Source organism: Talpa europaea (genome assembly GCF_964194135.1).
Source record: "Talpa europaea genome assembly, chromosome: 2".
Classification (NCBI taxonomy): Eukaryota; Metazoa; Chordata; class Mammalia; order Eulipotyphla; family Talpidae; genus Talpa; species Talpa europaea.
In genome coordinates, this window is record NC_140068.1 from 34998798 (window position 1) to 35024780 (window position 25983).

The 25983-nt window shown below is 35.4% G+C and overlaps 1 protein-coding gene across 1 annotated transcript in view; it reads left to right on the forward strand.

Annotated features, from left to right (window-relative positions):
* The window catches only part of MAN1A1 (mannosidase alpha class 1A member 1), a gene marked incomplete at its 3' end in the record, with an annotated part of 169981 nt that overhangs the window by 125714 nt on the left and 18284 nt on the right, over window positions 1-25983 (forward strand). The window contains exons 6-8 of the mRNA XM_084229018.1: window positions 11558-11681; window positions 15233-15326; window positions 21648-21763. Of these exons, the coding sequence (XP_084085144.1) occupies window positions 11558-11681; window positions 15233-15326; window positions 21648-21763 (334 nt within the window). The remainder of the gene's footprint in view (window positions 1-11557; window positions 11682-15232; window positions 15327-21647; window positions 21764-25983) is intronic.

The following is a 25983-nucleotide window of genomic DNA, read 5'->3' on the forward strand; positions in this document are numbered from 1 at the left end:
TTGTTATTGTAATGTTTAAAAATTAAGAGGTCTACTGATTTATCAGTGGAGGATTGGTTTAATATAATGTGATTTTAGATTTTATGGAATTATGTAGCAGTTAAAAATGATTAGCCTAGAAAGGTGTCTATAATGAGCCACTAATTGAAGCAGGCATTTTACTAAGTAATGTATATAATGTAATCTCACTTTATTAAAAAGAACGAACCCTTAAAGTTTGTATGTAATATGTTTATATACATGTGAGTAGACGATATTGGTTAACTGGGATGATAGGAGGGAGGTGTAGGAGAAGCTATAAAGGAATATAAATACAAAATGAACTTTTTCTAAATTCATCTTTCATTGTTTCATTCATAACAATGAATATTCCTTACCTGTATAATTTTTTTAATTTATAAAGAATTCATTAATAAAAATGGAAGAGGCAGTAATAGTAATACATAAATGAGATAATTCATAAAAATGTACTTCTCAGAAACGGTTGTGCATTGGCCATTGAACATCAGAATGCCACAATTTAAAATGCAAATTAAAATAGCATTAAGATGCTATTTTTTACTTAGCAGATTGACCAAGCTTAAAATTTTGATAAATAGCCAAGGCAAGTATCTAAAATATTCTCATACACAGAGGAGATATGTATGGAGCAGACTCTTCAGAAAGCAGCTTTTGATGATGATAATTAGTGTTAATTATATTTTAATTATGTACTTTATGCCTGTAAATTCCACTTGTAGAGTTTTATCCTGGAGACTTGTTCATACATGTACAACAATATTGGTGATAATAAAACTTAAAAAGAAAAACTATTGAATAAGTTACCCACACACTACATTACTGTGAAAGTGCCAAGATTTTTTTTTTTCGTGAAACATAATATATATACATATATATATATATATATACAATATATATGTATTATATACTTCTGTTTGTGTTTTGGAAACTTTATCTCTTGCATATATGACTAAGGTCTCATATACAAGGAAATTTTGGAAGAGATTTCAGTAAATTGTTGATGGTTTACTATGAATAATAATAATAGCATCTGAAGTAGGAGGCAAATTCAATTCCATTACATAATCTTCTGTATATTTTCTATTTTTTGCCACCAGCAGGTTTTTATAATTTCTAAATAATTATAAAGGTCATTGCAAAAAAATATTTTTCACAAATTGAATGAAGTTATTCCTTATATAGAGAAAACTAAAAAAGAAAATTAAAATTATCAGATTTTTTTGCCTTATAATTGTATATGGTTAATAGCAAAATCTGAAAAGCAAAACTCATACTTTTCTTTATTACACCTGCATTTACATCACTCTTCATCTCTTTAATGGCATCATTACCCACTCTAAAGCCATAAAACTACAAACTATCCTTGCTTCCTATCTTCCTTCATTTCCAAATCCAGTTCTTCCTGACAACTGTTACCTCCAAACATTGCCATAACCCTTCTACTTCTGTCAGTCTTTTCTATTATCACCTAGTCCCCAGATCACAGTCTGTCTCTTATCTAGTTATCCATTCACTTCCTTGCTTCTCCAGAGTGAACTTTAAAATTGCAAATCAGATTTCATCACCCCCTATTTAAAACCCTAGAATGACTTCCCATTGCACTTAGAATAAACCAAATGCTTGCTCTCGCCCACATCTATATTCATCACACTGTTCATTAGATCTCTATGGCTTATTTACTACTTATTGCAAGTTTGTACCTTTAAGCAACTCCAGACTTATTCCCATCCCTCACCCTTTAAAAACCGTCATTTACTCTCTATTTTTTCCAGGTTTGACTTTTGTAAATTACACATTTGCATAATATCATACAGTTCTTGTCTTCCTCTGACTTATCTCACTTAATATAATGTGCTCAAAGAATATCCATGTTGTCACAAATGGCATGTTATCCTCCTTTCTCATGGTTAAATAATATTTAGATATCTTTGTCATCTGCTCCATCACCAGCTCTCCAGTGGTCCTATCCCAGGAGTCCCCCCACACCTTGTTCATCAGCCACACAACCAGCCTTCTGCTTTCCTGCTTTGCATTATGCTTCCTTTTGTTTTTTTTTTTTATAGAGAGGCATGTTTTATTTATTTGTTTGTTTGTTTGTTTGTTTGTTTGTTTTGTTTATATAAGCACTGGGTACAGTCAGAAGCGCGGGAGGATGAGAGAATTCACCAGAGCCAGAGCGGGGAGCAGAGCAGGCAGAAGGACCGAAGTACCCTGCTGGGGGGAGCAGCGGGCAGCAGGAGAGGTCTGCACACCATGTGGGACCCTCCTCTGGTGGCCGGGGAGCAGCCGGGAATCGAACCGGCGCCGCAGAGGCCGCGGGCAGCTTTGCCACCCAATGCTCAACCGCTGCGCCACCGGGGAGGCCCTATGCTTCCTTTTGGGTACTCAGAATATAGTCCCAAGTTCTTCACTTAGGCAGTGACTGCCAGAGTCATTTTTTTCTTTATTGGTGTCAGCTTGAAGATCTCCCCTTCAACACAGTCTTCCCCCAAAAGCCAATGGAAAAAAAGCTATCCACTAGACTGTCACATCATGCTGTATTCTTATCTTCTTTGTGCTTAACATTGCAAGAAATGTTTGGGACATTTGGCAATCTAGTACTAACTGAAGTAGGTAATCTTAACTTCCAAAGATATACATTTTCCCCATAAAAGCATTTTCCTTTCGAAGTGAGGATATGAGTGGGTAGTGATGGAATAGCCCCTAAACATTGTCATTCTTAAAATTGACCTTCAAGAAAGAGGGCACTATGTAGTTCCTTATACCCACACTAGGCCCAAGGCATAAAACTCTGGAATTCTATTCGTTCACTGTTTTATTTCATAACAGATCAGTTTAGACCACGTCTCTCAGAAAAGACTGGTCTGACTTATACTGGTATAATTTGTCCAAAAGTCAGCCTCTTCCCTTTTATTCCACATTCTGCTATCTATCAGAGGTTCTTTTCATGACATCACCAAACCCTATCCTTAGCAGATTAAGAATAGCAGTATTCTTTAGCAGAAGTACTCCATTAGTAGATGATAAAGAAGGAAGGTTTTCTACTCTCTCCTTTTCCTTAAAAGTAAAATGAGAGCATTATTTCTAATTTCAAAATACTGTTTTGGTGTTTTGACTTTAGCATCTTATAATGCTTTATCACAAATGAAGCCAGAAGTTACAAATTTTTTCTTAGCACTTATTTACCTGAATATTTTCTTAAAGGTAAAATAAGAATGACTGTATGATCTCAAAAATGTGATACTGATGTTTTCATTTTTTGCATTCCATAGCATAAACACACATTAAAGATTAAAGCTGCAGTTACATCTGGCAACACTCACTTTGAATGTTTCTTCTACAAAATGGGTAGTTTTACTAGCAAAACTTCCACCTACTATTTATTTACTACTTTGAAACATTTTTTAATGTTAATATTAGCATTACAAAGGTACCCAAAGTTCAGAGCACATAAACTATCCATTTTGATTATTCTTACTTTGTAGAAGTTATTAGAAGTTTAGTTATATTATTCAGTATTTTTCCCAAGAATACAGAATCTTAATAAAAATGTGTAAGCATGAATATTAAAGGTAAACATAAATTAAGTTTTAGTACAGGTAAAGTAGTTTAATTATGAGTAATAAAGCTTGCATAGAGTACTTCCTGAATTTTATTTAAAAAGTATAGATTAAACTTATTCTAGAAATGGGTTTATTGCTGAAATGTTTAGTGTACAATCATCAAATTATAGTGCTTGCTATTTAAATATACAAGAGGGGGTACCTGGTAGAAGAAGCCTAAATGTATCTCTGCCTTTAGGTTGATTTTTTTTTCCCAGTTAGGGAGATGAGTTTAAGAATGTAAAAAGGTAAATAATAAAGAAGATGTCACAAGGCATTATGCAGCTAATTAGGCACAGACGATCCTTTAGCATGGACTGTATTTTATATAAAGATGTCACTGAGGACCTACCACAATAGTAGTTCATGTTCTGTTGAAGAGGGTACCTGTCTTTATTGTTGAGTTATCCTCAACAGTTTATTCTTCCTATTTTTATTCTCCATTGTCCTCTTTATTCTTTTGTCATGATTTTTTCTAATCTTTATGTTTCTAAGACTTCAGTTGCCAAACTGTTTCATAACACAGTTTTAACAGCCTCTGAACCATAAGTTGTAGGCAGAAGGCAGGAAAATGAGAACGAAGTAGCTTGGTAGTTTCATTTTCTAGCATCTGTTCAAAGTAATCCCTGAATCTGTTTGTTCTTACCACAATCTATACAAACATTACTGTTTGTGTGATACTTTTTATGTAAGAATTCAAAACTAAGAAAAGTTATGAGTTTAAATTACAAGGAGTCTTAATTAAATGTTTAGTTGGTTTCCTTTTTTCTTTTGTTTGGTTAGAATTACTTTAGATGTTAAGAGAAATACCTGAATACGTGATGCATTTTAAAAGAATACACAAAGTATTGGCCCTGATTACTTAAGACATCATTTTTTTTTTACCTTTTTGCTGTTAATTCATCATTTGGGAATTTGAATAGCATAGGTAGTGTTTGGCTACATTTTTCACACTATAGGCTTTTTAATTTAGTATTTATTGTCCTGATCTTGCCTTAAAAACAATAAAACAATTAATTACCCACTCTGAAGTATAGTGAAAACTAATTTATTAAGCATCAAGAAATGAGTCTTTCCCAATTACTCCCAAGTAGTTAAATACCAGGAAAAGACATACATACAATAAGAGCTGCTGAACGTGGTTATAAAATATCAATGTTCCGCATATATCATCAGACAAAGTTCACTTCCTTTATAAAAATTTAATTAGACCCACTTGATTTCTTTGCTAAAGATCTTTGAGGAGTGCCGATAGAAAAAACAAACTATTCTCCAAAAACTTTGCCTCTATTCGAGATCCTGAACCAAAATTTAAGTTGCAATTGATACTCCAACTGTCTAGATTTTCAAAGCAGGCCATCTTGAGCATTAAAAAATTTTAACGTGTTACCAGCAGTGTCTGATGTTTGCTTTGCACAGTGCCTGGCATATAGTAAGCACTCAATAAATTGTGGTTGACAGACAGGCTCATTCTTATTTGCTTTGTTTGGCAGTAGGTACCCCCAAAGTGCTTATTTTTTAACCTGTTGAACAAAATCATTTAATATTCTCCTTTTAGGTCTCAGAACTTATGCCAAAAACTAACATTAGTATTGGCATAATTGACAGTGAGTTGTACTTTCCAACAGTAATTGCTCCAGTGTCTTGAGGTCACTGGTGCCAGACTCCCAGCCTTCCTGAACTTAGTAAAATTTTCCTAATTATTGAGAGACAGGCCCTATATTGTCAGTGCTTTCATTTCTTCAAAAGATTTTTTTAAGTATATTTAAAAATTGCCAACTATCATTTCTTTTAAAAGGAAAGACATAGATTCAAAATAAAAGACACTTCATTTTTTTCGTAGTTTGTATTTTTTCATTGAACAAAATTGACATATAACATTGTATATATTTAAGGTGTAAAACATGTTATTTTGATACATTCATATATTGTAATGATTGCCATTATAGCACTATTTACCACATTACATGATTAAAATATAATATTGTCTGTAGTCAGCATTCTTTGCATAAGATATCTATGGCTTATTTACTACTCACTGTAAGTTTGTAACAGTCAACAACTTCACTCTATTTCTCATTCCCCCTTCCCTGGTAACCACCATTTTACTGTTTTTTACAGGTTTGACTTTTGTAAATTCTACATTTAAGTAATATCATACAGTGCTTGTTTTTTACTGATTTTATCTCAGTATAATGTGCTCAAGGTCTCTCCGTGTTGCTGCAAATGACAGGATATCCTCTTTTCTCATGGTTAATTAATGTTCAGTTGTGTTTATATACCACATATCCATTCATTCATCAATGGGCATTTGGGTTATTTCCATATTTTAGCTATTATGAATAATGCTGTGATAAACCTTGCTAAAATCTGTTGTCCCTTGTCTTCTTGAAGATAGCCATCCTGAAAGGGTGAAGTGATACCTCTTGGTGGCTTTTAATATGCATTTCCCTGTTGATTAATGATGTTGGTAGTGGTTAACAAGATCTTAACCAAAGGATACCTGGAAAACAGAAGTCTGGCATCTTTGGAATTAAAAAGATATTTCACCATCTCAGTGTGTTTGTAATCCCAGCTTCTCCTCTATCCCAAGGTTTTCAAATACAAGGACAACAGTATTGAGGGTGAGAATAAACTGAAATAATAACTGTTCTATTTCAATTCCCTTTAAAAATAACTGCCCATAAGAGGACATAAGATATGACTAATTTTAAAAAATTAATTTGACCCTTAGTTAAAAAAATTAAGAATGAGAATACGTTAGGGATTTAACATACAAGCTGCTAGGGAGACAAATAAGCCATGGATTATTAATTAATTCAGCCCAGTGGCTGCCCTTTATAAGCCAATTTTCCCTTATAGAATAGTTCTTGAGGGAATAATCCTTCCCAGTCAGAATTTCTGTTAATAGCTGCAGTAGAATTTTGACTAGTCTTAAAATGCTAGTCCCTAGAATTGTTGGTCCAGCCATTACTGAAGTCTTAAACTAAAAACTTTAAGGATCGGCGCTGGGAGAACCTTTTTGGGAATTTGTAATAAGTGAAGCCAAAATTGCTTCTCAAAATCAGTTAGCTTTGGGAATACAGTTAAATGAAACAGTCAGTCATGGACTTTCTAATTATTCTTCATAATTTGTGCTAATATACAAAAAGGGTAATATTGAATTATTTACTCTTTTGATTTAAATACCTCTATGTGCCCTTCTATTTGCATAAATAAATAAAGCTTTACCATAATATACAGAGTAGAGGGAATTTTTTTTCATTCATAACATTAACTCCATAACCCCAAGGAGTAACCTATATTCTGGATGATAAACTTGAAGGGAACTAGTTTACTGATTAGCTAACCAGAAACTATTTAGGCAAGAATGCTCAAGAAAATTCTTTAATGGCCCATTCCCATTTCATAGAATAGCAAGCAACAAGGGAGAGTAAGTTGATAGTCAGAGCCAGTCAAGACTTAACCTTTGAGGCTTTGTTTATAGATTCATCTGGAGACTTTTTAGAATCATTTCAGTTATGTACATTCTTTTTTTTTTACTGCATTTCATTATAATAAGTAACCAAAATGTATTTGTTAATGATTCAGATTGTATCTGGACAGTCACTATAACATAAAATTTTAGGTTATTCTTTAGATTATTGTGAAGGAATATACCATCAATCCAGAACATTACAAGCTCTAGGAAAAGAGTTTGCAGCTCTCTTGTGGGATTCAGCGTGAGTAGAATAGCATCATTAGTACTGTAGTCTCTTCTTGATGCTATTAACTATTCCCAAGAGGGAGAAGGAAAAACGTAAAATGCCCATTGTTTATCAGGGCTGTGAAGCCAATAAATAATTATGTTTTCTTACATGAGTGCAGTAAAGTGAAGAAATATATTACCACTGCTAATAAACTACATTCAAGTTGTACTCTCTAAAACAAAATAAAATGATGGTGTTACACATTTTAAAAGATCTCAAAGAATCATTACTTTTATAGAATACTGAAATTTTAAATTAAAAATTGAAGTATATACATTAAATAATGCTTCAGTTTAAAATGGAAGAACTGGGGATTGGAAGAAATAGAAATAAGTGAAATTAGAGTGTTACAAAAGTTTGACGTTCTGTTCTAGGATCCTTTGAATCAAATACTTGGCTGCATCCCAAATCATGTTAATTGCCTTTTTGTGTATACATTCCCATATGCTGACATATCATTTTGGCTTCAATTGCAGTCATTACAACGTGATTGGGAATATTTAAGTATTCATCCCTTTTATGCCTGCTTTATGGAACTAATAGTTTCTGAACACAAACTGTTATTTTATCTTTAAAATATTTTTCCAAAATATTAGCATTTGTAAAATAAAGAAAAAACAAATAAGGAACACCATGACTGCTTTTGTGATAATGAAACTGAAAGACATTCAAATCCCTACTACCGCAATTGAGACTCATTTTGACCCAGGGGTCTAGAAAGCTTAGCCTTTGGCTTCATGGGATGCTCAAGAAACCCTGACCCCCCCCTCCCCAGACCAGCATTGTAGAACTCTTTCTGGACTCCTTTCACTTTACCACAAACCCACCATTTTGGTGTCCATATATGCTATTCTGGAAATTAAAGCCCTGTAGATACATAGATTCCTAAATAGACTCCAGATTTAAAGACAAAAAAAAAAAAATCTTAGAAATAATTTGTGAGTGTCCAAAACTAGTTTGTGACTTGGTGCACAATTGCTTTGCAAGTAGACAGTCATTTCCCCAACATGGGTTTATTTTATCTGTGATAAACCTAATTATGTTCTTCATAATCTCCCCACGGCCTATATCCAGGTCATACAGCTGTGACCTTACTTAATGTCTAGATTTGATTACACACACTCTGATTTCTTGAAACCCTTCCCTGACTAATATTTAACAGCCAGTACAACCATTCATCCTATAATTTTACTTATATATTTACTATATATATATATAATATTCATATATTTTAATAATGACTTCAGTAAAACTATGATACAGTATTTCTGTAGGTTGAGAGAATTGTAGCCAAAGTCATTATTTTATATAATATACCATGTATTCTAAATCCGGCTTTCTTCTGTTAACATAACATAACCTTTGCTAGTACTTTTAATAGACTTGTTCCCTATATAATTAAAGAGTGATCAAAACAAGTAGTGTCTTCCTTCTGATACGAATGTGTACAAAGGAGAAATCAGAACATGTGTAACCCCCGTAAATCTAAATTTTTTTGACATAATGAAAGATTGTCCATATTTCTCTGGTTTTCTTTTGCATAACCACGTTGAATAGCAGACAACGAAGGCATGGATATAAAAAAGTAACAAGTAGGGCCTCCCCGGTGGCGCAGCGGTTGAGCGCTGGGTTGCGAAGCTGCCCGCGGCCTCTGCGGCGCTGGTTCGATCCCCGGCTGCTCCCCGGCCACCAGAGGAGGGTCCCACATGGCGCGCAGACCTCTCCTGCCGCCCGCTGCTCCCCTCAGCAGTGTACTTCGGTCCTTCTGCCTGCTCTGCTCCCCGCTCTGGCTCTGGTGAATTCTCTCACCCTCCTGCGCTTCTGACTGTACCCAGTGCATGTATAAATAAAAACAAAACAAACAAATAAATAAATAAAACATGCCTCTATAAAAAAAAATTAAAAAAAAGTAACAAGTAACTTGAATTTTAGTTTAATACATCCCTTTCTGCTTGTATTTCATATCTGAGAGTGCCACCACCCACTCTGTTAGCCTGAACTGAAAAGTCCCTAACAACCTAAAAACAGGCTGTTTCCTCAACCCCTTCCTTCCCCAGGTTGAAGATGTCATTACTTCTCACTTATGTTGTGATGTAGATATTGTGATTAACAGTCTCTGAAACATAGAAATTTATAGTTTTTGCTTTCTCCGCTTACTGACTTTGGTAAGTCTGGAATACCAAAATAATGTATCATTACAGCAGTGACCAATTACTATGTGTGTTTGCCCCATGTAACTAAAATTTAGAAGTTGCTGTTAGATCTGTTTGGATGATTGGATATTCCTTTCATCTAAACCAACCGTGAAAACAAAAACTGACTCGACACCCCCAGAACTTAGTAAATATGTTTTCTAAAATGTAATATTTTCAGATCACTTTTATTTATTTTCACTTTTTATTAGGTTTACTGTAAACTTGTGTTTGGAAATAAAATCTAGATTTTACTCTTAAAAAAAAAAAATACGGTTCAGTTTTCACTCCTTCAGCATTGTTCAGCAGCCCTGCAGCAGAAACAGTGATAGAACTGGATGGGCTTACTCACAGTTGTGAATGACATAATGCAAAAAACGAGAAGGGGTAGAAAACCAAGAACAGTGTAAAAGAGTCCAATTTGGAAAGAGGAAAATGAGAGGTCTACAGGCCTCTAGGACTGGGACTTCACTTAGCCTTGTTGCTTTCTCTACTGCCACCTCTCCTGTCCACTACTCACTGGTATTTAGAAGCTACCTTCAGTTCCTGACTAGCCCCTTCTGCTGTGTCTCTCCATGTTTGAGTTCTCCCTCTCGCCATTCTTCCCTCACTGCTTCTTGATTATCCTTTGAGAATTGATTTAAGGGCCTCCCCTGGTGGCGCAGCGGTTGAGCACTGGGTTGCAAAGCTGCTCGCAGCCTCTGCAACGCCGGTTCGATCCCTGGCCACTGGCCAGGGTCCCACATGGCGCGCAGACCTCTCCTGCCGCCCGCTGCTCCCCTCAGCAGTGTACTTCATCGGTCTGCCTGTTCTGTTCCCAGCTCTGGCTCTGGTGAATTCTCTCACCCTCCCGCGCTTCTGACTGTGCTCCGGTTCTTGTATGTATGTATGTATGTATAAATAAATAAATAAATCTTTAAAAAAATCAATTTAAGAGTCTCTTTCTTGAAGTGGTCATCAGTGACCCCCCCACCATGTTGGACTGTATGGCCTAACTCTAAATGCTTGGAGAACTCACACACTTATCTTAGTATTTGCCATATTTGGTTAGAATAATTTGTGCTTAGCTCTTTCACTCCCATTACACCATGAAGTCTTAAAGAAAAAGTGATTATTTTCATGTAACCATCCATGTAACCCAGCCCTATGCATAGTTCATAGCAAAACGTAGACATCCAATAAATGTGCATTTGAACTGAAACCAAAATGTGGGTTTTCATCTTTTAGCCATGTGTATTTATATGTGTGCATTTAGAACAAATTATACTTTTTAAAAGCATTTCTCCAAGATGAGCCAAGAGGGAATAATTTTTGAAGCTCATGCTTTTGACTCCTTTCAGATTTGAATTACATAAGTTTGTTGAAATTCTTGAGCATAGATTAAAGAGGATAAAGAATGAATGTGTTAGAAATTATACCTAGAAAATTGGTAAAATAATGTGAAGGAGTATGCATAAGGAAGGAAATATAGTAAATGAAGGAAGGGCCTGAAGAGGGACCAATGATTACTTGGAATTTATCTTAGATCCAAGAAATTGTATATAATATGAATATCTATAAAAGTATGTGAATTGTGATACTGAAATTAATTAAAATAGTGAAGGAATGTATGTGGGATATGGAGCATGATGGGATGTTATGGTCTAATCTTGCTTGTAGTCTACTTGGAATGGGTGTTCATCTCTACATGACTCCTGTGCCTTCCAAAATATTTGTCTCTTTATCAACACCAAGCACAAAGCAATTTCTTTCTGGCTTAAACTAACACTGATTTTCAATTTGGAGGTATGGGTCAATTTGGACGTAAGAGTCTTTGATAGCTAGTCTTTGACAACTAGTTAAGGATAAAATGCTGGATATTTTCAAATATCTGGAGTGGACTGTAGCTGAGATGTCACTGTTCAAAGCTGTTTCTTCCACTTCCACTATTTAGAACTGCTCCCAAAATTGAATTAGGTTAATCCATAACTCTCCAATCTCTTTTCTTCTTTAGTGGGATTGGACGGAACTGGCCTTGGGCCTCAGGAGGCAGCAGTATTTTAGCCGAATTTGGAACTCTGCATCTGGAGTTTATGCACTTGAGCCACTTATCAGGAAACCCAGTCTTTGCTGAAAAGGTGAGTCTCTAATATGCCATGGTTTGCAAAGCAGTACTTATGAGAAACAATATCCTCTCCTGGGAAATTTAGTAACATTGGACGGAAAAGACCAACCAAGTTTAATGTGGCTTGTCATGAATTATGTTACATGCTACATTTCATTTAACAAAACTAAACCCATGGTTTTTCCATGGAACCATTCTAACTTAGTATGAGAGGCCCCAGCTCTGTGTGTCTGATTTTCTGGACCTCAAGCATGTCTTTCTATGTCTCTCACTTTTTTCCCTCATCTAAAGTATGTAGTGTTGTATGAACTGTGTGAACCAAGTATGTGATTTTTTAAATTCAAAGTGTTACACAAATGTGAATTAGCAGTTGAATGAATTTCAAATTTTCAAGAAACAAACCTACAGATATTTGGATAAATTCATGTTCACCCATGATTGCTCTTCATTTTCACCCCATTTCTCAGTTCCTCTTTACAAGAAAATTCTTTGGAAGAGTTGCCTCTGCCATCTTTTCTTCTTGTCCACCCCACTCTTGAACACTTTCCCATTGGACTTTCTCCTAGCTACACCTGTCACAGCGACAAGCAAGCTTCCCATTGCCTCATCCAGGAGCTCTTTTACCTCTCCTCTTCCTTGTTATTTCAGTAGATTACACACTTACTTCCTTCTCCAAGAGACACTTTCTGTCTTGGCTGTAGGCCTCCTAAATATTGGAAAGTCCCAGGTCTCAAACCCAGGCCAGTTCTTTTTATGTTCACTTTCTACATTATTCCATCCTATCACATGGCTTTACATATGGTATACCTGTATGCTGTTGGTACCATTTTTATCATTTCAGGCCCAGCCTATCTTCAGCTTCAGACTCTATATCCAGCTACCTACTTAACATTTCCACAAAGAAGTTTTCTTCAATTATCTCCTTGAATAATTTCTCAGTTCCTTTGTCACTCCGCTCACCTTCTGGAATGCCAATAACGCTTACCTTTCCTCTCTTCATGGAGTCTGATCATTGTCTAAGAATATCCTCATACTGCTTCATTTGCACTTCTCTCACATTTCCATAATAAGATTTAATAAACAGGTGCCACTTAAAATGCCTCAGACTCACCACTAGATTTGCTTTCACTTTACTCTTCATACTCATGGTAAATTGCACATCAGTTTAACCAGTGGCTCAGACCAAAGATCTTGAAGATATTCTGGCTCCTCTTTTTACTAAACTCCAGTCTAGGGCCGACCCTGGTGGTGCAGTGGTTGAGCGCTGGGCTGCAAAGCTGCCTGCAGCCTCTACAGTGCTGGTTCGATCCCCGGCTGCAGGCGAGGGTCCCACATGGCGCGACAGACCTCTCCTGCCTTGCCCGCTGCTCCCCTCAGCAGTGTATTTCGTCACTCTGCCTGTTCTGTTCCCCGCTCTGGTTCTGGTGAATCCTCTCACCCTCCCACGCTTCTGACTGTACCCAGTGCTTGTATAAATAAATAAATAAATCTTTTTTAAAAAAATAATAAATTCCAGTCTAATCCATCAAGAAATCTATTGCCTCTATCTTGTTACCTCTGCTTCCACCCTGCTCCAAGGAGCTGCCACTTGGTCTCTGCAGTGGTATCCTGTCACTGCTGTATTGATTTTATTATTTCAGTAATTTTTTTAGTGGAGTGTTCAGAGTTTTCTGTGTATATTTTCATGTCATCTGTAAATAATGAATTTTATTTCTTTCTCAATTTTTATTCCTTTTATATCTGTTTTTTGGAGGATTTTGGTTTTTTTTTTTCTCTTTGCCTAATTGCTCTAGCTAGGAATTCCAATACTATGTTTTGAGCAGTCATAGTAAAAGTGGACAAGCTTGTCTGGCTTTTTGGGGGAAAGCTTTCAGTTTCCCACCACTGGGTATCATGTTAGTTGTGGGTTTGTAATATATGGGCCTTATTATATTGAGATAGATTACTTCTATTCCCATTTTTCTGAATTTTACCCTAAATGGTTGTTGAATCGTATCAAATATTTTTCTGCATCTGTTGATGATCATAGATTTTTATCTTTCCTTTTGTCGATGTGGTGAATTACATTGATTGATTTTCAGATGTTGAACCATCCTTTCATCATGGAAATAAATCTCATTTTTTCATGAGTTATGATCCTTTTAATGTATTGTTGAATTCCATTTTCTAAGATTTTGTTGAGGATTTTTTAATCTTTTTCCATCAGGGAGATTCATCTGTCAAATTTTTTGTTTTGGTTTATTTTTTGTGATCCCCTTGTAGGTATCAGCATAATGTTGGCCTCATAAAATATATTTGAAAGCATTCCCTTTTCCTCAGTTTTTTAGAAGAGGTTAAGAAGGATAGGTATTACAATAATTTGTCTTTGAAGGTTGGTAGAACTCATGAGTAAAACCATGAGGACCTGGGCTTGTATTTTTGATTACTGTTTCAATTTCCTTGCCTATAATTGGTATGCTCGGGTTTTATATTCCTGCATAAGCCTCAAAAGGTTGTATATTTCTAATAATTCGTCCATTTCTTCTTCCTTTGTTCAATTTATTAGCATGTAGATGTTCACAACAATTTCTTATGATCCTTTGGATTTCTGAGAAGTCTGTCAAACTTCTGCTCTTTCATTTCTGATTCTATTTACTAGAGTTTTCTTTTGTATGTGAGTGTGAACCTAGTAGAGGTTTGTCTATTTCATTTTTTCCCCTTTTTGATTCATTAATCTTTTTGACTATCCATTTCATTTATTTCTGCTCTATTTTATTTTTCCTTCCTTCTACTGGCTTTGGTCTTGTTTGTTCTTCTCTTTCTAGTTCCCTAAGTTTTAAGGTTAGATTATATACTTGAGATATTCCTCTTTCTTCCTTCATTTATTTAAATGTCTGATCCAACATTCTCCGGTAGCCTCCCTCACCTATTCTGGGTAACATTGTACAGCCTTACTACCTCACATCACACTCTGTCCCGTTACCCTCTTGTATGTTTTTTATAGCATTGGTCACCACCTGACATGTTTGTTTATTATCACTAGAATGCAAACTCCAAGAGGGGAATGACTTTGTTTATGTACTAATATTTCACTAGTTCCTTATATGGTGTCTGGCATGTGGTAAATCTATGCGACTAGATTCATTTACCAGTATTTTCATAATACTACAATTGCCTTTGTTCTAATTCTGTGTCATTTAAATCAGCTTTTTGTTTCTTTTTTTTTTAAAGATTTATTTATACATACAAGAGATGGGGTACAGGCCAGAGGTGTGGGGGGTGAGAGGATTCACCAGAGACAGAGCAGGAAACAGAACAGGCAGATTGACCAAAGTACCCTGTTGAGGGGAGCAGCAGGCGAGTCAGGAGAGGTCTGCTGCACCATGTGGGTTGCTCCCTGGCGGAGGATCGAACTCATGCTGCAGTGGCTGCGGACAGCCTCATAGACTGCATCTTAACCCCCTGCACCACCAGGGAAGCCCCCAGCTTTTGTTTCTTGACATGGAAAACTGTAATTAACAGAGAGAGAGGAATACTAAATTTGTTTTTCAGATTTTGATAGTAACTTTTCCTTTTCTATTATAGGTAATGAATATTCGAAAAGTACTTAACAACCTGGAAAAACCAGAAGGACTTTATCCTAACTATCTCAATCCCAGTAGTGGACAGTGGGGTCAATGTAAGTCAAAAGACTAACTTTGTTTTAGCACTGTTCTAGTAATAAAGGTAAAGAATACAAAACAGCATAAATCTGTTTGGAGAATGTTTAGAAAAGGTGAAAAGTGTTTATCTTTTGTCAAAAGATAAAGTGTCACCAGGAAACTAGTGTTTATTTTTCATATGTAACTGTGAGTATGACGGCATATAAGCACATTTAAAGCAATTGATCAGAAAGGAAAGATATTTTCAGGGTAACATGGAGATATTAGCCTATAGCAAGCTAGACATAGTCATGTGTAGAAGAGAAAGTTATTCCTTTGTGCTAATGATTAACAGGATTTTACACAGAGTAACCAGATCATTATATTTCATAACATTTTCTCTCTTCTGGGCTACAAGATGAGAGAAGACCCTGAATCTTTAAAGGCTTTGAAATTGGAAGAATAAGCAATGTGTTTCTCTACTAAATTTTAAAATAACAGACAAAGGTTTTTGGCTAGTAAGAGTACCTTTAGAATAGAAGAAAGTATGTGGCTCAAGGCCTCACTTAGACCCTTAGGGACTTTGTGTAGAAGTTTAAAGATTCAGAGTAATGGAGGGAAGTGTTCTCAGACTAATTTGAAAAAAATAGTAGATTAAGCAGAAAATTGAGAATACTAACTGAGATGCTTAACTGTGTTAAGGGCATTAGCAGTGATTTAAAATTTTACTCTACTTTGTTTTTTTTAATATTTAAATATCATATTCTTAGATGATTATGTCTCACTGTTACTTAGAAGTAATTATACTTAAAGGGTATTTTAATAAAAAAATAGGTACTGAAATCTGTGACTGTAATGGCTGTTGAAGGCCTACCTTTTGAGACCATAAGACCATAACCAAGGTTGCTAAGTGTGGCCAGCAGATCACTGGACATACCTGAGGTCTTTCGGGAGGTCCATAAGCTATTTTTATAATAATACTAAGACTTTCTGCCAACATTTAAAGACTTTTTTTATGAGATTGGCAGTGATTAACAAATATGTTTTTTCAATACAATGTAATGAAATGTGTTAACATTTGGAAGATTTGCATAATTCAGCAAATCAGTATTTTCCAAATGACCAGTGCCTGCTGTTACAAAATCATATGGGAAAATAAGATCCATTCAAAGTGCAGGCTAGATTAATATAGATTTTTATCTAACACTACAAAAATTCCTGGATGTGGTTTTTAATTCCACACTATAAATAACTATTAAAAACTTTAACTCATAAAAGTTCATTTGCCAAGTTTTGTTATAGTACCAAAGAAAAATATCTAAAATTATCTTCAAAGACTATAAAAAAACTGTTGCCTTTTCCATTTATATAATGATGTGAAGTTGAATTTTCTCTCTCTGTTTCATCAAGGGCAGCATATAGCAAGAGATTCGGCATAGAGCAGATATGAAATCTAGCTTTTGTACTATGGCAAACATTAGAGATTTGCAAAATATGAAACAGTATCAGTCTTCTCAGTAATTGTTTTTGCTTTGTAAAATATTACATTTTTATGGGAAAAACCCATAAACATAAATTAATGAGCCTATTATTATCTTAATAAATTAATAAAAGTATTTTAAACCCACTCTTAATTTCCACTCTGGCAAATATTGATCGATAATTACATAAACACGTTCTTTGGGGTGTCTATTCATTTTTAAGTGTAAGCTGAGACTAAAAGTCTGAGAGCCACTAGAATATTGGGGATAAAACAACTTGAGTAGCTTTCGAAGGATTGGTCTCTGAAAGAACAAGCATTTTTTTAGAGTTCTCCTCACAAAAGATTACAAAAGTTGAAGAAAGTCTTTATGATTTACTGTTTTCTTCCTATGATTTAGGATTTAGAAGTCACTATGAAGAGATCCAAAAAGTCATGTGTACTAGAACATCTAGCTTCACTTTCAGGGTCACAATATGCTATGTATTTAGCCATGTTTCCTGGTACTGGGAATCCTTTATATTTGACTTGCTTATCAGCCAATTTCCTGATGGAAAAAACAAACAGGGTTGATGATCCCATATCTCTCCACCCCAGCCTCCATTCTGTATTCCAGCCACAAGGAAGACACCTAGCTAGGTTCAGGTGTTACATCATGCTATTTGTCTTTTACCTCTCTTTTCTCTCTGCTAAGACCCACCTCAGTCACCTTCTTCAGTCCCTGGTTGGAATTTGTTAGCACCCACTCCTCCATTACTCACCTCCTTCCTCCTCTCCTGCTCCAACTTTGGGTACTTTCCTATCTCAATCCCTCGCTTAATGATTCACATACGAGCTCTCAGGATCCCAAACTTTTTAATAGTGGTGACTCTGTCTTAGTCCTATTTCTTCCCCAGCACATAGAATCCTGCATCTACTAGGCATTTCCTCACTTGAAATTTGTGAATACTCATGCACTCTACATTTATATGTCTTTCCATCTCTACTTTTAATGGATCTATTATCTTTTTTTAAAGATTTATTTATTTATGCATACAAGAGCTGGGGTACAGGCCAGAGATGTGGGGGGTGAGAAGATTCATCAGAGACAGAGCGGGGAACAGAACAGGCAGATTGACCGAAGTACACTGCTGAGGGGAGAAGCGGGCGAGACAGGAGAGGTCTGCTTCGCCATGTGGGTTGCTCCCTGGCCATCTGGGGATCGAACTCATGCTTCAAAGGTTGCTATTGCTTCATAGTGCATTGCTTAACCCCTTGCGCCACCAGGGAGACCCGGATCTATTGTCTTTTAATACTTGCTCCTGCTCATCAGTTATGACTGAGAGGCAGCATCCTGTCCTGGTCAATGATCATATAAAGAGATCTTGTGACTGTTGTCACATATGTGGGACTCCATGTCCATAAATAGAATAGTTACCACCCTTCTTTGATTAATGTAACAAGGGGGTTTTGTGTGTGTGTGTGTGTGTGTGTGTGTGTTTTACTTGCATCGTTGAGGATTGTTTTGAGGTGAGAGGTCCAGATTCAGATGAATTCTACAAAATATTAAAAAATTAAAATATGAAGGACCTCCCCAGTAGCTCAGGCTCTGTAGCACCGGTTTGATACCCGGCTGCCAGTGAGGGTCCCACCTGGCGCGCAGATCTCTCCTACCATGCCCGCTGCTCCCCTTGGCAGTGTACTTCATCAGTCTGCCTGTTCTACTCCCTGCTCTGGCTCTGGTAAATTCTCTCACCCTCCCGTGCTTCTGACTGTACCCAGTGCTTGTATAAATAGATAAATAAATCTTTAAAAAAAATTAAAATATGAAGTGATCTTTTTTCCTTGATTCTTTTGCTATTTATCTCTTTTTACATAATAAGAATTCTTTTATGGGATTTATTCCTTGTGGAAGGAAAGAATAAGTTATCCCTTATACAGAAGCTCCTAATATTTGAGTGACTATAGTACACATTACCTTTAGAGCATTTGGGAATTAAAAATACCATATGTATTCTTTGGAAAAGTAGGCAGTCCCTTCCTGATGATAAAATCAGGCATGTTCTCTTCCACATTCACTAATATATTAACACAGGTCTCTGTTGCCAACACAAACAGTCATCCAGACCCAGGGGTAGTTTAGTGAGTGATGTACTAAATTATCAAAAAGACTTTCTTTTGTTTCTCCTGTGTGTTCTTTAGTTTGATTCTTTATAAATGTAAAATTTTATAGGCAGGAAGTAAAACAATAGAAAATTAACTAGCACTTACCAAATTCATCAAAACAAATGTATTATGTAACCTTTTTTAAAAATCACCAAGTATCCAAACTTCATTCTTCCATCTATTATGGAATCATAACCCAAGAGGGAAGAAGATGAAGCTGCTTCTGGCTGTTAGTTTTCAACTCTCATTGCTTTAACTCTGAAAGACATGTCTGGATCATTGCCATCACTTCCTATTACTTCATTTGGTCCTTGTTATTTTGACAGTAACCGGATAGTGATTTGCTTTACCACACATCACTTGCATTTGTCTCTTGCAATCATGTTTATAACAACAGGGCTTATTAATGATGAGATAGTACCTAGTTTGTAAATGTCAGAGGTTTCTGTGGTGACATTTAGGAAACTATAAAGGTAACTTCAAACACTACTCTTAGGAATCAGCCTAAAAACTAACTTTAAATAAAAAAACAAGACTGTGATTCTGGACTTTTTGCAATAAGAAACTCACATGTTTAAATAAAAAATATAGACTTTCTCACTTGAATAGTTTTACTCCTTATTAAGGTTGACTTAGGAAAATTTGGCTTTGCCTATCATTTTTTTATTGAGTACCTACTATGTGCAAGATACATTATAAGGGCTGATATGGTCTGGGAAACATAATTGGCCTTAAATCACAATGTCATGGAGGAAACAGAAAGAAAAAAACCCACCATTTTATTAAATTACCAGTGTATATGTGTGTGCTATCAAAAAGTATATAAAAAACCCAGTGTGGGGAGCAGAGAAGGCTTCTTTGGAGAAGTAACATTTGATCCAAAGATGGGAAGTATGAGTAAGAATTACTAAATGAAAGGGGAAAAGAGTGTGGAAGTATACTTTATGCAGAGAGAACAATGCCTTTAGAATGCCTGTGGTAGGAAGGAGTTTGATGATTTAAAGGAACCAAAGGAACAGAAAGAAGTAGAGCAGGATTGATGATAAAGAGAATACTGAGTCCATGCAGGATTCAGTCTTTGCAGGATTTGAGTCTTCATTATGGAAGGTTTCAAATGAGATGAACCAGTTCACATATTGAAAGGGTTACTCTGGCATTAATGGAGGGGAATAGTTTAGACTGGCATTGCCATTAGAATTTGGTGTGATGATGAAAAGGATCACTGTCTCCCCTGTCCAGTACAGCCACCTGTACTAATTGAACACTTAGTATAGTCAATAACTTGATTTTTTTAAAAATTTTATCATAACTAATTTAAATTTAAATAGCCACATATTGTCAGAGTCCATGAGATCAGACTATTAGCCACTGCTAATTCAGAGGCAGGAGATAGTGCTGCCTTGGTCCAGGATCATATTAGTGAGGATAGAGAAAAAGTGGATGCATTCAAAAGGCATAGGAGATAAAATGCTCTAGAGTATTTTTTCATTGAATATGAGAATGAAGAAGGGAGGAAGTGTAAAGAATGATGATGTCTAACTTGTACTGTTGGGAAGATGCTGGTGCCACTTAGTGAGATAGAGACCAAAGCAGAAGATAAGTTTGAGGAGGAAAAGATAATGTATTTAGTTTTAACCTGTTCAATTGTAGGTCCCCATAGAGACCACCTAGTGGAGTTGTTGGGTGTGCATCAAGAGAAAATTGTCTCAATAGCATATGTAATTTACTTTTGTATACCTAAATAAACACATAAAGGTTTGATTTTTTAAAAAATAGGTACATAAATTAGTTTTACATTATGAAACTTAAAATGCAATTTTTCAAAATAAATCTATTTTACTAATTGTTCAAATTCTCTATGAATTCTAGGAATGATGATTCAGATAGATTGCACCCTGTGTTTATGGGTGAATGTGTTTAAAAAATATATATTGATTCAAGCAGTAAGCAGGAACATAGTGTTAGGGTGGAGAGCAAGCAAATCTAAATATAAGAGCCAATGCAGGTAGTAGAGTCAGACAGCACTTACCAATGTCATAATCTCAATTGGCATCTCTAGGCCTCAGTTTTCTTACTTTTAGTGAAGACACCTACCCTTGTTTCTGGTAATATATGTAGTGGATCTGGCATTTTTAAAAGAAACTGTAGGATTATGGTAATGGAGAATTAGGAAGAAGAACTTGTGTTGCTCTATCTTCTTTCACCCCCCCCCCCAAAAAAAGGATTTTGACCCTTCAGATTTATAATACTGGAAAAATCTTCTCAGTTGTTTAAAATAATAAAAGCAACAGCAATAACACTGATTGCAAGAAGTTAGGATCTTATTTTATTGCAAGACACTTTTTAAAAAGATTTATAATGCTGATATCTACAACAATATAAATTGTTGAGAACTAAACCAATTAAAAATATATTTGAGTATATATTGCGAAACATTTTAGGTTGCTAGTTTTACTAGAGAACCAGATTTGGGGGATTAAGGGTGATTATATATTTGTTATCTTCATGTTTATAAAATCAGCCTGGTAATTAATTAGAGTATATTATATTAGTTAACAGTGCATCTGCTCATTGCAGAATATCTTTCTGAAAATAAAAGATCTGTTGGATTTAAATGTAACATTGAGTTGTAGTTGACATAAGGTTTTGCATCCTAGTTGCTAATGTGATTTTGCTACATTATCTGAATTTTAAAGGCTGAATCACTGAAAAATTCATTTCCCGCTCTTTGCAGATCATGTATCAGTTGGAGGACTTGGAGACAGCTTTTATGAATATTTGCTAAAGGCATGGTTAATGTCTGACAAGAAAGATCTAGAAGCTAAGAAGATGTATTTTGATGCTGTTAAGGTAAACTCAGCTTTTATGTCATCTTTCCCATTTAGCTCTAACTTATAACTTGCATATTAATAAAATTTTAATGAAAAACTGAAGTATTACATGAGTAGATCACAAAATATTTCTAGAGTTCAAATGTACTAATATAACAATTGTAATCATACTTGATGTGTTTAGTTCTAATAGTTAAAAATCTTTTACATGGTTCAAACCTCATTTAAGATTCACATGTCTGAAAAAAAGAGGTATTTTTCCTAAAGAGCAGGTGTTCTCTGCTGAGAGTTACAATTAAAATTTTGATGGGAAAATCCTGAAATTTGTATTCTAAAAACTGACTAAGTTAAAAGGTTATGGGCTATCCTAATTGCTACCTCCAGAGACATGTGTACAGTACTCCTAGGAAGTCCACACATGAAAATCTGAACTAACCAAACTAATACTTACTTATGGGAAGATTATTAATAGTTTTTCAAAGTTGCTTTATAATAGAGGAGAAATGAAAAGGAACAAATATTTGTTGAATTATTTACTGTGTTAGTGTGTTAAGTAGGTACTTTAAATATGGTTTTTATTTCTTCACATTAGTTTACATTTTATTCACCCAGCTTTACAGATAAAGAGAAGTGAACCTCAGAGAAGTTGAGCATGAAACCAAAATTCAAACTAAATTTTTGTTAACAGCTGTCCCTTTTTAACTCACCACTATGCATGTATTTGTGAATGAGACTTTCCATACTATATTTAAATGTTTCTTTACAGACAGTAAGTTAGTAAGATAAGTTAGAAACTACTTAGCAAAGCATATACAAGGTAACCAGCTGGTAAGAGTAAACTAAGAAACACTTCCAATTAAGCCTCAATCTAATAAGAAAACAAATTTGAAAATAAAATACAAAAAGAAATAAAAATTTTTCCAGAAACAGGTACTTTAGTGATTAATATATATTTCATATGGTAACTCATTTTAATATTAATTATTGTAAATTATAAAATTATCTCAAAAAATTATGACTAAGTCATCAGAAAATTGACCTTTCATTTGACTGCTTAGAAAAAAAATTTTCTTAATAATTGAAAGTAGTGACAGCAGCTCTCTGCCCACCTGCTATGCAAATGTTCTTCTTTGCCTTCTTTCTCTCTTGCAGCAGCTCTCCTGCCCACCTGTGACTATGCAGGTGCTTCGCTTCACCGACTTCCCTTTGCAAAGGGGCAGAGGCAGCTCCTCCCAAGGCTGCCCACCTGTGACCGTGCAGACCTCTCTACCTCTCTTTAGCAAACCTGTCCCTCTAAGGGGCAGTTCTTTCTGCTCGCTTCTGCTTATGCAAGTGGCCTTTATTCCTTTCTCCCTTTTTTATAATAAACCTGCCCTTTTAGATATAAAAAAACTGAAAGTAGTAATTTATAGTGGGCATAAAACAGACATTTATAATCCCATGATGTAGCCATATTGTTCTAAAACTGTTCTCCCAAAGAAGAGGTCTGAGGGATTTTGACATAGGCCAATGTATTTAAATATAAATTCAACTTGCTTTGCTCTGGTTCACAAGATTCAATATTAATCTATTTCCTCTAGTGGAAACAGGGCACTTCACTAAATAAAGAAGAGACAGCTCTATTATTTCATATATAGGAACCAGAACGCCTTATTAAAACAATGCCCTTCATTTAGCACAGTCTTTATCAAGGCCCGTGACGAACATCAACAGCAAACACGAATGTGGTTTACTTGGCCTCGTCCGGGTTTTTTTTCTTCATTCCTGTGAGGTTTCAGGTTTTAACCTAGGTAGTGCTTCTCCATGTAGTATGATTTCCATTATGTCATTTTTTTTAATTACCATATTGGCAGACATTTTAATTATTCTGATCCAAAGTGGATCCCTAAAATATTGATGTTCCAGGAAAGGCAACATTTTAGACAAACTATTGACAGGAAAATCCATTAAGAACAAGTGACGTCAAATGTTTCCTGTTTCTCTTAATAATGAGAACACTTTCAGGCCATTGGGTGTTTTTGACTTAGAAAGCAAAGCTGGAACAAGCAAACTTCTGATTTTGAGAAGCAGCCATGTCTTATCAGTTTCTTTCTCCACATGTACTTCAAAGATCATTATTATCAAGGAGAGGATTCTTTACATTGTTGTTCTGGACATTTAAGTTACTGGAGATATAATAATCAGTTTTAGTTTCAAATTGATTTTGGAGAGCTTTTAATCTCAGAGTAGTGTTTCCTTCATTTGTTTTATTTTTTTTTAATTTAAATTTTATTTTTATATTCCCCATACAATTACAACCCCCTTATTTTGACCCCAATCTCTCCTTTCCCTGCCCCCCAACCCCCCATAGAGTGTCTCTGGTTCATAGTTGTTTGTTGATTTTGATATTTTCTTTCTTATAGTTATTCTTTTTCCTGGTCCCTTATTTAAGTTTTCTAGATTCCTGCTATGAGTGAGACCATCCGGTATTTTTCTTTTTCTTTCTGGCTTATTTCGCTGAGCATGATCCCTTCCAGCGCCATCCATGTTGCTGCAAATTGCATGTGTTTATCTTTTTTGATTGCTGAGTAATATTCCATGGTATATATGTACCACATCTTCTTGATCCAGTCATCTATTTTTGGGCATTTGGGTTGTTTCCAAAGCTTGGCTATTGTAAATAGTGCTGCTATAAACATAGGGGTGCAGGTGCTCTTTGGTATTGATGTTTCTGTGTCCTTTGGATAAATACCTAGGAGTGGAATTGCTGGATCATATGGAAGCTCTATGTTTAGTAGGTCAAGAAATCTCCACACAGCTCTCCATAGTGGTTGGACCAGTTTGCACTCACACCAACAGTGCAGGAGAGTTCCTTTTTCTCCACAACCTCGTCAACATTTGTTGTTGCTAGTTTTTATAATATGTGCCATTCTCACTGGTGTAAGATGGTATCTCATGGTAGTTTTGATTTGCATTTCCCTGATTGCAAGTGATGTTGAACATTTTTTCATATGCCTGTCGGCCATTTGCATTTCCTCTTCAGAGAAGTTTCTTTATAGCTCTTGTGCTCATTTTTTGACTGGATTATTTTCTTTGTTTTTGTTGAGTCTCATCAGCTCTTTGCAGATTTTTGTGATCAGTCCTTTATCATTAGTATTGTGTGAAAAAATGTTCTCCCAGTCAGTGGGGTTTCTCTTTGATTTTGTTATTGTCTCTTTTGCTGTGCAGAAGCTCTTTAATTTGATGTAGTCCCAGCTGTTTATCTTTGCCTTCACTATCACTGCTTTGGGTGATGTGTCTGTATCTGTAAAGATGTCTTTGATGTGCAAATCCCGTAGTGTTTCGCCTATATTTCCTTCTATGTATTTTATGGTTTCAGGTCTTATGTCTAGTTCTTTAATCCATTTTGAGTTGATTTTTGTGTATGGTGTGAGGTAGTGGTCAAGCTTCATTCTTTTGCATGTAGCAACCCAGTTTTCCCAGCACCATTTTTGACCAAACTTTCTTTGCTCCAATGCATATTCTTTGCTCCTTTGTCAAAGATTAGTTGACCATAAATCTGTGCGTTTATTTCTGGATTTTCTATTCAATTCCATTGGTCTGGTGTCTGTTCTTGTTCTAATACCATGCAGTTTTGATGATTATGGCTTTGTAGTATAGTTTGAGGTCTGGGAGTGTGATGCCTCCATTCCCTTCTTTTTTTTCAGGAGAGCTTTTACTGTTCGGGGTTTTTGGTGATTCCATATGAATTTCATCAATAATTGTTCTATTTCTTTGAAGAATGACATTCAAATTTTTATTGGAATAACATCAAATCTGTATATTGCTTTTGGTAGGATGGCCCTTTTAATAATGTTTATACTTCAATCCATGAGCAGGAGATGTCTTTCCATTTCTTTGTGTCTTCTTCTATTTCTTTTAACAGTGTTTTATAGTTTTCTTTGTATAGGTCCTTTACCTCTTTTGTTAGATTTATTCCCAAGTATTTAATTTTTTTGTTTTGATAATAAGAGATTTTTTTTTAATTTCTTCTTCTTCAGATTTATTTTGTGTATAGGAAGGCTACTGACTTTTGCGTGTTGATTTTGTATCCTGCCACTTTATTGAACTGATTGATGAGTTGAATTAGTTTTTCTGTGGAGTTTTTGGGGTTCTCTATGTATATTATCATATCATCTGCAAATAGTGATAGTTTGACTTCTTCTTTTCCTATTTGGATTCCTTGTATGTCTTTCTCTTGTCTTATTGCTCTGGCTAGGA